The 14,344-nt window shown below is 41.5% G+C and overlaps 1 protein-coding gene across 1 annotated transcript in view; it reads left to right on the forward strand.

The window, feature by feature from the left end:
* Sms (spermine synthase) overlaps positions 1-510 on the forward strand; it is a 51,112-nt gene extending 50,602 nt beyond the window's left edge. The window contains exon 11 of the mRNA XM_005407826.1: positions 1-510. Coding sequence (XP_005407883.1) covers positions 1-40 — 40 coding nt within the window. The 3' untranslated portion in view covers positions 41-510.
* The last annotated feature ends 13,834 nt before the right edge of the window (positions 511-14,344 follow it).

Here is a 14,344-nt window from a genome sequence, read left to right on the forward strand (position 1 = left end):
GTGGGTATTTTACACTGTTTGGAAGAAAGCTAAACCCTGAAGAGGAACATCCCAGCCACGCGTGCTGCAGATAGCCTTCCTGACCTCCACATGCTGTCCATGCCATCAAAATGAGTCAGGCAATTGATTGTGACTTCCTTAACATTTTCTCTTTTTAATTATTATTTTTAATTTAAAAAAGCAAATGGAAAATGTATATTTTGATGAGCTAGGGTGTTATTTTTTTGAAAGTCAGCTGAAGGACAATTAGACAGCACAGCAAAGACTGCGAAATGCACTGACCCCCTAGAATGTGATTTTTGTTACTTTTTATTTCTGTGTGGGTTTTATCGTTTTGTTTTGATTTTGGTAGAACTTAAATTTGGACCTTTGGAGGAATGAGCATCATTGTTTTCTTTTGGAGGGAAGTTCTTGATGGTTTAAAAAAGTTGACTTAGATTTTAAAATTTGGTGCTTTTAAGAAAGTTAAAAATGAATAGCAATGCTTCAATTAAAGTTACAAAAGAGATATTTCATGTGTTCTGTTGTTTTATTTCAGCCCAGTCCCCTCGTTCTTACCTGTGATACATAGAACAAAGGTTGTTTTGAGTTCTATTATAGCATTCCGTGTCATTTATCTCTTTATAATAGAATGACCTCGGGGCCTTTTTTGAACAGTAGTAATGGCTTCATTACCACTGTGTTAAGTGATACACAGCCTGTTACATTCATCACTTCATTATAAAGTTGATCTGAGGATAGCAAAATATTTTGCCTCTATAAAGTTGAAAGTCAAAAGCTTATTTCTGTTCCCACCCTTACTGTAGTGTATTAGATGTAGAAATAAAGATCATTTTGGATAGTTGCTGTGAAACTTTCTGAGAAGATTCTTGGATGCTCCAGTATATAGTAAAGTTTGTGGAGAGGCCTGTGGCAAAAAACTTGAAAACTCTTCTAAGAAAATGCATATAGCTCTCAGATTGGTATTGTATTGTAGGTTAACAGTCCACATCCACGGTTAGCTTAATTGACAGAGGTTGTTACAGAAACACCATGGGATTATCCTGTTTTATATTATATATATATAGATAGATAGATATAGATATAGATCCCCTATCAATGAAATCAGTTTATTTTTGTTGAATTTGCAGTAAGCAAAATGTTAAAAATGAAATATTCAGTGTCCATTTTGAGGTAGAGTTAGTGTCAATACAGAATATTCTTCCTTCCAAAGTAGGAACAAATGGTAATGTAACAAGTGTTTTTTTAAGAGTGAATGTAGGCCTGCTTTTATAGTTATTTTCTTTTTATTGAATTGGCATGGAAGAAGAAATGATACTGTAGAAAAAAGGAGTTAGAGAGTCACATTGGAACTAGATAAGTTTATGAAATACTTTTCTTGTGCTTGTACAGGTTAAAACGCACATTGGTGGACATCCTTCCTATCCCTTCCAACTCTTCTGTAGTGCTTTGCAAAGGCTCTGTTTACTGTATAGAGTTCAAAATTATGGTGCTGTTACTATTAAAATACTGTTTGAGTTCAATAGAATCTTTTTTTTCATTTTAGAAAAGAAATCAATGTGCTCACTTCAGTAGCGCATATACTAGAAAAGCTATCAAATTTATCTACTATTTGGATACTGTGTTATTATAGTGTGGGTATGACCTTGTACTTGAAGACTAGCTTGAGGCCAAGGCAACATATCTGCTGATAAGCCTCGTAATGCAGGTCCTAAGAACTGAGAGGTAGAAATAAAGGTGGATCAGACTGTGCTCAGTCATAGAAGATATATTTGGGAGAAAATAAAAAGAAGTGGTACAGTATGGGGGGAACAACGGAAATGCAAGGTAAATACTTTTATCTTGGGTGATAATAGTGAATTCTGACCTCGCTCATTTTTTTATATCGGAGAAAGGATGCTGTCTGATTGTTGGAGATGTCATTGCTACTGTTTCAAATCAAAAGCGTGCATACGGAACTCTGACAACTAAAAACCATCTCCGCTTTTGCTGCCTTTTAAAGAAATGTCCCAAGACCTAGTATGTTACTTTAATGGCTGTAGTGTCTTACAGTGTTTAAATCTCCTTTATAATAGGATAATATACTGTGGGTACCCTTTAGCTGCTTTTTAACGAAGGATGAGAAATATGGCTGTAGTTTATATTCTAGTCAACACATCAGCAGATATCAAGAATTGATTTATTTAAAAAATGAAATGCTTCTTTCTCTTAAATGTGATTGAATATTTATAAAACTTGATTAATAGTGATCTAGTTGGGCTGGACGAAGGCCGGGTTGATGGTACTTTTTAATGTGCTAGAGCACTGCTGCTACCAAAATAAAAAGGTACTGTTCCTTCTGTGTGATTTGAGTAGCCACGTCCTTGCTTGCATTAACTATGGCTGACATAGTTTGCATTTTGTCTGTACCATCTCTGAGTAAACTGATCAGTTTCATTCCCCCGACTCCTGGGAGAGGGCAGGGAATTGTGTGTGGTGGCGTACGTCATCAGCCTGCACTTGAGGCCCTGCAACCGTGTTGCTCCAAGTGCAGTTTATCACCCCGCTCTTTGTTTTCTAAGCACTTCAGCTGAATTTTCCTCAGAGTGAGACTTTCTCGGAGAAGGCAACAACAGTGTGCTGATTTGTACTGTGACACATTTTCCTTGCCTTATTACTAGCATGAGCTGCGACCTTGAAGAAACACTTCACCTCCCTCATGTCACCCATCCTGTTGCCAAGTATCTTTGTACCAGATATTATCTGGTATTACTGTGCTTTTAGTTAATAAGCCACATTTACGTATGTTGTCTTGCTTAGGTATGAAAAAGCTTTGTGAAGGAAACATGAATGTCATTGAGTAGGCCAACAGTTCCGCGTGAACATCCCATGATCAGTCACAATTTAAATGTACTTCCAATATTCTCAGTTTTCAGTGTAGAATCCTTCATCAGGGGTTCTTAACCTGTTTTGTACCTTGGACTCTTTTGGGGAGGTGCCTGGTGAAACTCGGGGGCCGCTTCTCAGGCGCATCTTTAGAATACATAAACTAGATACGATTACAAGGAATGAGTTATAGTAGTTTTCAAAAATTTATGATTTACTATTTGTGCTGCTGTATTAACTTATTGCCTAGCTGAATCAAGTCACCTGTGTTCATGCCTCTGTTCATTTCAGAGGAAATGCTGAATTTCAGTGAAAGGTTAGTGAAGAGAAAGGTATTTTCCCATCCTAACTGATAGATGCACAGAAATTTGTCAGACCCCTGGTTAAGAACCTCTGACCTTTATGCTTCTGTTGTTTTATTGGATTTGGGTGTTGGGGAAGGTAGGTGCATTCCTTCACCCCTCTATGAGAACCTCAGATTAACTCTGGCAGGTCAGTTCTGAGGCAGAACCATTGAAAATCTCAATTACCTGGTACAGTCATTCCACTGATTCCTGCTTTACTCATTATTTTAAAAATGAGGACTAGAACATGAGCAAGAAATAGCCCAGTGGTTTTGGAAAGCTATTTGAATACTTGCAATTTTGCTGAGAAATCAGACGATTAATGTGACTGGACAGGTATACTTATTTTTTGTATCTGAGGGTCCCCGGGATGGCCAGGGCCAGCTCATTAATGCAGACAGTTTTCCCAGGCAACAACCAACCATGTGATCATTTCAGTGAGCAATTCCTTTATGATGAAGCATTAGAGAGTAGGCCCGTCTCTGCGACTTTGCACAGGAATGTACCAGAATAGATGAATCAGGGGCTCTCCTGGGTAAAAAGGCAGGCTGAATAAGCCTGTTTTCACAAAAGACTTCTAGTATCCAGAGGAAGAGGTTTGGAGGGTTAGTCTGCCCCCTTTCCTGAAGATGGAAAGCCCAACATAGTAAAGACTTGTGGGTTGTAGAGGCTTCCTTTGATACTAGAGTTAATCATTAGAGATTATTCCTAGTTCCACCTGTTGGGAAATCCTTTTATCTTTCTTTGTTTCCAGCACTGAGACTTGCACCTAGGGCCCGCTGCATGCAACAAATACTCTTGTGGCTGAGCTGTATTCTCGATCCTAGGAAATCCTCTTTTTCTCCACTTTGTTCTAAGATACTTTACATTTTGGTAACGATTGTGATGGTAGCTTTGGGTGATGCTAGGTGACTACACTATACTATATTTAATATTGTCTGTACTCTGCCCTGGCCTGTTTTTCAGTGTGTCTGAGTTAACATTGCTCCCTGAAATTCTGCCGTCTATCCTCCAGTGCTGTCAGCATGTCTCTTGCATTGCCTGGTCCTTCCACACTCAGTGTTGCAGTTTTCTCCAGTTTTGTAAAATCTTCGTCTTGTGTGTATTGTCCATGTCTGTTTAAGCGTTTCACGCCTGTAGATACTGTGTCCTGGTGGGAAGGAACAGACTCCTGGGTCTGGGTTCTGACTCCGCAATTTAAGAACTGAAGGTTTTTGACTGGAAGTGTGGTAGGGGTTGGTGGGGGGAGCAGGAAGTTCATTCCAAGTAGCCCCAACGGCATTGGCTGGAATGCACACTGTAAAAGCAGCCCCGAGGGCCTTGTTCACCTTTGACCCATGCTCTGCTGGAGCCAGCACTGGAAAAGTATTTCTGATCTGGGAGATTGAAGATCAAAGTTTACTGTAAAGAAAAGCATTTTAAGTAGAAATGACTCAGATAAGATTGTTCAAGAAAAAAAAAAAGCTGATAACTGGAGCAGTATACGCCTTACCATAGTAAGGATGTGGTCGCAGTGCCTGTGAGTGCTGTGCTGGTGAAGCGTACGCTCAAGGCAAGAGCCCTGCCCTTGGGGTTCCTTCTAGGTGCATCTACAGGCTGAGCTCAGAGCAGGGCAATTTGGAAGGTATGCGGCGTTACCCTGGGAAACTAGCGGTGTGTTGGAGTCACGTCCCTTTTGGCTGGTGGCCATTTCTGTGATTTAGTTTTCTTTTTCTTTTTCTTTTTCTTTTTTTGCTGTGTGCTTCCTTTCTACTAACCTCACCCTTGAATAGCTCCATTCCCCACTCGTCGCGGGTGCAGCTCCCACATCAGGCCTCCACTGGATGCACTGCAGCTGACAGGATTGTCTTTGGCTCAGATGTCAGTGCCAGTGAGTCTGTCCTGGCTGCTTGTTGAGCATGGCCTGTGGCTCCCGCTTGAAGGATCCAGAAGGGTTTGCACTAAAATAATCAAGCAGAGTGAGGAATGATAAGCCATTCGAAAAATCGGAAATCTTGATTATGTACATAAAATGTAGAAATGAGGGACATAAATAAACAAATTATACAAATAGGTAAAGCTTGTGCTTACTAGAGGATACCGAGTCAAGCGGTTGAGAGGAGTGCCGGAGGTGCACAGTAAGCATTTTGTCATCGGTGGAGGTGGAGTCAGGCAAGAATTATCCGTTGGTGTTAAAATGGGAGAGTTTTTGACAAGTGTCATGTTTGCATGGTTTCAAAGTCTTCCACAGACTAATTGTGAGATGTGTATCGGTTTTATATTGCTCCTTTAAAAATTGCTGCAAGCTTAATTCCTTGAAATAACACAGTTCTCGAGGTCAGAAATCTGAAAGGAGTCTTACAGAGCTAAAATTAAGGTGTTGGCAAGACAAGTTCCTTCTGGAAATTGTAGGGAAGAATCCGATTTTGCCCTTTAAGTTCCTAGAGACCACTGGCATTCTTTGGCTCTTAGCTCCCTGCTTTAGTCTTAAAGCCATCAGCATAGCAGCTTCCAGTTGTCCCGTTGCCTCTCTGTGACTCCTGCATCCCTTTGGAAAGGCCACTTGTGCTTACATTTATGATCCAGGATATTATCTCCACTCACCATATCTGCAGAGTCCCTTTTGCCATATAGAGTAGCATTCGCACAAGGTTCCGGGGATTAAGGCCTGGGCATTCTCAAGGAGCAAGGGAGCATTTATTAGTCCTGCATGTATTGCAAGGGAAAAGTAACTTTACAGTGAATAAATTGAGCAGCACCTTAACCAGATGACCCAAATCAAGAATCTGTCACCTCCTATGCAGTATTTGGCTGTGAATACGTTTCTTGAATCTAGCCGCTACAAGGAGCCTCAACCTCAAATGAGAAACAGTCCATTAAGAACAACCCTAGTGTAGGGCTGGGGATTTAGCTCAGCGGCACAGCGCCTGCCTGGCAAGCGTGAGGTTGTGAGTTCGATTCCTGGTACCGGAAAATAAATCAACCAAAAAAAAAAAAAAAATTGACCAAGAACAGCCCTAGTGCATTGTTCAAAAGGTTTTTGTTTTTGTTTCTGGTGATGCTGGGGATTGGGCCCAGGGCCTCATGTGGGCTAGGCAAATGTGATACTATTGAGCTGCATCCCCAGTCCTTTAAAATGTATTCATGTCAAAAAAGCCCATCTGGGAAAAGATTCTGAATCAAAGGCGGCTAGAGAGACATGATGACTAAATATCATACCTGACCCTAACCTAAATCCTTTATTGGAGGGGAGAATGCTGTAAAGGACACTATTGTCAATTGAAAAATTAGAATACAGAAAGTAATTTCAATTGTATTGGTGATGAATATACTGAAATTCTTCCTATATTTTATTTTAACTTGAAGTTATTTCCAAATAAATTGTTAAACACTAAAAACGAATACACTTGGCCTGGTGGTTTCCTGTCTGCTGGAGGGACTTGCAAGTTTTTTGGACACAATAAAAAACCTAACAGGAATAAGGTTCAAGGAATCTGTGTGGTACCCAAAGAAGTATGCTGCAGCCTTAGGATCTAGTATAAGACAGTGAGGTACAAGGATAAGAGCATTTTCCCGAGGCCACAGAAGTCCCCATGGCTGAGTTATGTCTTTGAGCCTGTCTAACTGTTGGCTACACGAAAGGAGAGACTAGGTACAAAGGTTCCCACTGAAGATTACAAAAGGCCAGAGGAGCAAGGCTCTGCCCAGGGTGTCTGTGGTGGGAGAGATAAAACAAGGGAGACCAGCAAGGGGAATAGGACGGTGTGAAAGTTGGCTTTATGGGCTTTCAGGCCCTCTGTGCTTAGAGACTGAAAGACCCAAAGGAATGATCTTGTGTCAGACTCTACTGTTCCTTTCCTATTGAATGTGCCCGAGCCTGCGCTGCTACTAAGACACTGCTTTTTTTCTTTCTTTCCTAGAGGTGGCAGATGGGAGGGTTGGAGACCAAGAGGGGATCTGAAGCTGGAAATATTATAGTATTTCAGGTTTGAAAATGGAATCCCGTTAGTAGGCTGTTCAGTTAGCTTTACAAGAAGGTAGGTCGTGAGGACTTGATTCTACTGGAAAGGAAGTTGTTATCTAGAAACAGGAAGAGAGTAACTAGGCAGTTCTTCTCCAACTTGAATGCGCATGAGAAATACTTGAAGAATGCCTTAAAGTAGATTTTGGTTGAGTATTTCTGGGATAGGGCACAGTCTGCATTTCTCACCATCTTACTGGTAGATGTTGATGCCACCACTCAGTGGACCAACCACCCTGAGTGCTGGTCAGTGGAATACTGGGTGGATCACATCGCAAAAGAATGTAGAACACTGTTGCATGAACCACTACTGCCTTTGAGTGTCTGAACTATCCCAGTGTTGTAATTGGCTTGAAAGCAATAGGTGTTGGCATTGCAGTTGCTAAAGTGAGTCCCAGGCTGGAGGTGGAGCGCGCGCGCGCGCGCACACACACACACACACACACACACACACACACACACACCCCTTCATTACTGGTAACCCCCAGCATGAAAAACAGTTATAACAGTGGTGGTGGATAGAGGTCTATGAGTGAAGATTTCAAAGCAATGAACAGTGCAGGCATTTCCAAGTACCTGCAATTCTGAAAACTTGTGGAGACCCTGTTCAGTGTGCAGACTTTCCACCCCGAAGGTTCTAAGCGCAGGATCAGGGATTATACTCTGTGCTCAGCATGCAGTTTACTGAAACCTGGATTGTGCTTTGATTTCATGGGTTTAGGTAAGTTTATTTCTGTGGCGAGGAAAACTGGAACAAATTTTGTCCTTGAGTCTTTTGCAGGTTTATTGAAAATACAAAAAATAATAAGAGGAAGGATTAGAGATTACACGATTCCGTTCTGATGTACTACAACAGCTTTGAGCAGCATTTATAGACCACTTGTGCTGCAGCTTCCACGTAGGGGGTAAGAGGAGATAGGCTTGGCGTATATTCAGGGAAATGTATAGAGAAAGGCACATGTAGACAGCCTCTTAAGCAGCCAAGAAAAAAGCATGAAACAGCAGCCCGAAGTAACAGGGCACTGAGGACTGCTGGAAATAGAAGCATGAAAGGGGAGTGTAGTCTTCTTAATAAGGTGAAGGCTGTAAAGAGGCATACATGTTTTAGTTAAGGGACACTCAGGAGTGGACCTGACTGATGGCAATTGCCTTAGAAATCACTTAGTGTTTAGAGGACAGCAAAATTTAATCCTGTTTAGCCGTGCTACAGCTATATAAGAAAATGAATTCTGATTTTCCAGTAACCAAAAACCATTAGTTTTAGTTCTCCTACCCCCAGAAAGGCATCTGAGATTGCATTAAAATGGGTTGAATTGTGTTCCCTACAAACATGTTCAAATCTTACCCCTGGAATATGTGAATGTGACTTTGGAAACAGTGTGACTGTTTTGGCTGACATCCTTAGAAGGCGATATTTGAAGCCAGGCCTGGTGGATCCTACCTGTAATCCCATCACTTGGGAAGCTGAGGCAGGAGGATCACTGCACATTCAAGGTTAACCTAGGCTACATAGTTTAAAGCCAGCCTGAACTACATAACAAGAACCTATCTCAAAGGGGAGGGGTACTTGAATGCAGAGATTCATATAGAGGGAAGACAGTGTGAAGATACTGGAAGAGTACCATCTGTAAGCCAAGAGATGCCTGAAGCTACCAGAAGCTAGCCGAGAGGAATAGCACTATTTCTCCCTCGCAGTCCTGAGAAGAAACCAGATTTGCCCTTACCTTGATTTTGGACTTCTAGCATCTGGAGCCATGAGACAAATTTCTGATTAAGCCATGCAGTTGATGGCATTGTTGTTATACCATCCCCAGGACCTAATAGAGATGATCTTCAGAGTAATTAGCCTGCTGTTGCTTGGATTAAAGTCCCTCAGGGTGGCGCTGTTGGGGAGTGCTGTGGACCTCGGGGGAGAGCCCTCAAAAGGGATCACAGGACCCCACTAGTCCTCTCACTCTGCTTCCTGCTCGTGGTGTAAATGGTTGGTGCCGCTGTGCACTCCTCCCCTGATGTGCCATCCTCACTGGATGCCCAAAGCAGTGGGGCCACTCAGTCTTGGACTGGGACCTCCAGGACTGTAAACCAAGGTCAATCTTTTATAAGTGAAATGCCTTTGGTATTTCATTATAGTACTATGAAGCTGATTAATGCACACCTAATGGAAGAGGGTTTATGCGTCATCTGTTTCCACAATAACTACACAGCAAGTGAACTTAAAATGTCAATAGCTTATGGCAACAAGCGTTGATTTCTTTCTCACCTGTCCGTGAGTTGGTCTGGGGTCCAGCCGCTCTAGGTTGCATGGGCTCTGCTCCAAGCTGTATGTTGGGCCTAGGGCTGCTCCACATGTTTTGCATTCTTGGCTAGTGACTACCTGAGACAAAGGCAGGTGGCCAAGGGGGCAGCACATGATGTGAGCACAGCCAAAGCCTCTGTGCCATCATGTCTTTCAGTATCTCGTTGGCTAAAGCACAGTGCATGGTGAAACCTACAGCCAAGAGATGCACGTTTCTGCCAGTCATGAGGATATGGCAAGGAGGTAGGTGGTAGTGATACAGGAAAATAAAACTCCCAACCTGAATGATAACTGGGATGAGTTCGTGTTCTCTAAAATCACAGAATGAATTTTAGGAACAACGGAGGTTAAGAGCAGAATATGTTTATTGAGGGAAAGCAAGCCTCTGTCCAAGAGAGGGACAGAAGGGGGACCGAGTGGGTTGCCAAGGACCTTGCCCTTCCCAGGGACTTGATAGAGGAAAACCCCGAGGTGAGGCGGGTCCAAGATAGGGGGAAAATGGGAAATTACAAGGCAGGCGTGAGGTGGGACAAAACCATGGTCAGCCAATAAGATTACAAGTATAATTGTTCAGGTAAACTTGAGTGAATGGATCAAATGGGGAAGCGAGTCACGTAGCAAGCGGGCATGAATACAGAACACGGGCTTTTCCTGTAGGGGGTTGGGCTAGTGACTTTTTCTGGCTTTTTGAAGGCAGTTACTACTTATTTAGAATATCAGTCCCTGATGTTCACACCTAGGGAGGTGTGTGGGTGCATTTGTTTAGTCCTTTTGTCTTGAGGTCTGGCCCATCGGTATCTTATCTTGTCGTTCATGCTGGCTCCTTTGGGCCTGGCCCTGCCTGACAGCCTGTAATATTTCTATCTAACTCAGCTGTCTATAACACGAGGAGAGTGAAGAACTGAAAAAGTTGAATTGACATCTGTTTTTGGCGTTTCTGAGGTAGGGTTTCGCTATACAGTTCTGGCTGGCCTTCAACTCAAGGTGATCCTCCCCCCACCCCAATCCACCACATTTTACTTCAGAATTTCAAGTCCAAGGCGTGCTTAATGCCCCCAGTTCAAAATTAATGTGTTTAAGGAAAATGTCTGGCTCAGAGGCAGCAGCAGTTTAGCTTGACTCTGACAAATGTAGTGAAGACAAACCTACAGCCCTGTATCACAGGTTAAGCAAGGAATTCAACTGACGACCTGTTAGCACAGAGATGTTACAGTCTTCAAAGGAAATAACCAGAAGTGCTCACAGGCACCTTGTCGTGTTGGCGTGAGATGTCAAAGTTTGTGTCTTTGTGGAAGGAACATTGTTCTGGAAATGAAATTTGCTATTGGGCGGCTGTACTGTCTTGATAATTAGGGAACCTGACACACAAGACTAAGTTGTATTCTGCTCTTCACCATGGAATGGTAGGAGTTAAAAGGCAGCATTCCCTGTCCCTTCTCTCCAGTCCTTGCTTTCAGTAGTAGGCTCGAGACAGGCTAGAGAAACCATCCTAGATTTCCAGGCACAAAAGCAATGTTTCACAGACTTAGTGATGTTTCAGTGTGCTCATCATAGCCATGACAAGCAGTGCCAACTCTTAGGCCAGACGCTTCACTGTGGGCATCCCCAAAGACAAAATGTGGTTGCCGCCACCTCAAGAGTCCGAGCGACAAGTGATGGGGAGGTAGGACAGGGACTTACTTGTGTGCACATACTGGAAAGAGGGGAACAGCCCTGTCTTTGGAATACTGACAACAGCTCCACGATTTTCCCATTTCTCCATGTCTCTAAGTTAATTGGCTATGTTAAATGACAATGCAATGAGAGCAATAAAGATGTTAGATGTTCTTGCAAAACCTAGAAGGACTCATTTAAGGAAGAGCTAGAGGATCCTCCATTGGTATCTTACAATTGGTGGAGGTTAGATATTTATGTTAAAGAGCTTTGTAAGCTTTCGAATGGTAGGGACTGTGGCCTGTTGGGCCTTGAAGCCCCAGGGTTTGGCAGGCGCATAGTAATCAATAAGGACAAAATGAAAATGTAACTGACCAAAGGGATAATATGAAATATAAGTCATTAACACTGGAAGAAAGATAACCTCTTTAATAAATAGTGCTGGAAAAACTGGCTGTCCATATGCCGAAGACTACAGCTAGACCCATGACTATCACCATGCGCTAAAGTCAAAATGCATCAAAGATCTCAATATTAAAACAGAAACACTAAATCTACTGGAAGAGAATGTAGGTAGAAATCGTGAAGACATAGGAGTAGGCTGAGAGTTCATGAACAAAAACCAAACTGCACGGGAAATACTTCAAAGAATCAACTGGGATCTTACTGAAAAGTTTTGCACATCAAAAAAAATCACCAACAGGGTAAAAAAACACCCACTAATTGGGAAAAATTTTAGACAACTGTCCCTCAGACCAAGGACTTTTATCTAGAACATGTAAAGAACTTAAAAAAAAAATCAGGCTCCCAAAATTCTAAGACCCAATCCAAAAATGGGCATCTGAGATAAATACACACTTCTCAGATGAAGAAATACGAATGGAAAATAAATGTATGAAAAAATGTACAGCATCATTGGTCAGTCAAGAGATGCAAATTAAAACAACACTGAGATTCCATCTTACCCCAGAAAGAATGGCTATCATCAAAAAAAATCAATAACAAATGCTGGAGAGGCTGAGGGGAAAGGAATCCTTCTCCACTGCTGGTGAGAGTGTAGAATGGTGAAACCACTGTGGAAATCAGTGTGGAGATTGCTCACAAAACTAGGATTAGAGGTCCCACTTAACCCAGCTGTTCCCTTCTGGGTATTTTTCCAGAAAAATAAAACACCATACCACAGCGATATATGTGCACCCAAGTTTATAGCAGCGTAATTTGTCATAGCTAAATCTTGGAAAGAACTCAAATGCCCATTAATTGAGGAATGGATAAAAAAAAGTGACTGGGTGAGGTGGTACATGCCTCTGATCCTAGTACTTGGGAGACTGAGGCAGGAGGATCATTGCGAGTTTGAGAGCAGCCTGGGCTACAAAATGAGCTCAAGGCCATCCTGAACTGCATAGCAAGACCCTTTGTCTCAAGAAGACAAAAAAAAAAAAGGTATTTTTATACAATGGAGTATTACTCAGCTATAAAAAAGATAACGTCGAAAAAAGATAACCTGGAGGCTTTTTATAGGTAAATGGATGCAACTAGAGGCCATACTCATAACTGAAATAAATCAGTCCCACATCTCATTGTCTCCCCAGTGTAAGAACCTGAAAGAGTAAATAAAACCTGAAAGGTACAATAGATATTGTGAAAGGGAAAAGTTGTTCAAAGGGGAAGGAATGACTGGGATGAGGAAAAGGAGAAAAGAAAGAAGGAAGGGGAAAATATGTATGTATATAGAAGGATAGCTGGGATAATTGGACTGCTGATGTCGGTTTATTTTTTTTTTTTTTTTTTTTTTTTTTTTGTTTTTTCTCCGGTACCGGGAACCGAACTCACGACCTTGCGCATGTCAGGCAGGCGCTTTTGCCGCTGAGCTAAATCCCCAGCCCCGATGTCGGTTTATTGAAAGGAACAGTTAGTGCTAAAATTTTTTTTGGCCAATTTTGCATGCTTACATCTGGTAATCTGAACAACTAACTTGAGGACAACAATATGCAATATAACAACCATTGCTGAATTCCTACCATCTTGTTTAGAGAAGCTCTATATCATTTCTAATCTTTTTTATTATTTTTATTCTCTTTAATTGTTTGATCAATCTTGCATTCTTACATCTGGTAATCTGAGCAACTTCGAGGAAGATAACAATATGTAATATAACAACCATTTTTAATTTCCTCTCTTGTTTTGAAATTTTGTATCTTTTTATTGTTTTTGTTTTGTTTTTGTCTTTGTTAATTTGTTATTTTTTTTTTCTCTTTAAGCTAAAATAATATGAAATATAAGTCATGAAAAAGATAGCACGTCTGGTGGTTTGACTGGGGAAGACCAAGTAACGTATGAAGAACTTAGGAGGTGATTCATTCGAACAGTAAAAATAATGATCAGTTTATGTTTTGAGTGGGCACTGACATAGGAGAACAAAAGGAACAAGAAAGAGGTAACCAGCTTCCTCTTTCATGGAATAAATACATTTAATCAGGCCTAGTTGCATGGACCTTCAACTTTAGGAGACATCAACACCTTCAGAGAGGAATCAGAATCCTATAATAATGTTACTAGGTAAAAAGCGATGGAGAAGTTGGGAAATGTTCACATTACTATAGGCTTTTGTTATGTACCGAAAACTCCTTTAAAGCATCTTGCTAGCCTTCACTGTATGTGATGGACTGACGAACAGAAATCATCTGAAATTACAAAAGTGCTCTCCAACTGTGTCCATTCCCTGTGTGCTATCTCCCACTGCTTGCTTCTTGGCCTTGCGATTTGCAATTCTTTTTAGGAGTGACATGTCACTGTAGAATTATGTGATGCAAAACAAGACAAATTTATAAATCCAGTTTTTCCAGGACCTTCTCACATGTCTGGTTCTCCAAGTTCTAATTTATTAGATGTTGCCAGATTGCCTCCCAAAGTGGCATATCCACTTACACACTTACGCCTGGGGTGTGAGAGCTGACGTTTCTCCACTGCCAATATTTGACATTGTTAGACTTTAACATTTTGGTCAGTTAGGAGGTCTGAAATGGTCATTTGCTTTGGTTTAAATTTTCATTTACCTGAGTACTAGTGAGGTTGGGCACACTTTTCTAAGTTAATAGTCCAATAAATGTTTCTCTTTGGCAAAATGCCTGCCTTTTGTGCATCTGGCTATTGAGCTTTTATTTTCTTATTGGTCTGGTGTTCTTA

Source organism: Chinchilla lanigera, unplaced genomic scaffold (genome assembly GCF_000276665.1).
Source record: "Chinchilla lanigera isolate Chin_1 unplaced genomic scaffold, ChiLan1.0 scaffold00108, whole genome shotgun sequence".
Lineage (NCBI taxonomy): Eukaryota > Metazoa > Chordata > Mammalia > Rodentia > Chinchillidae > Chinchilla > Chinchilla lanigera.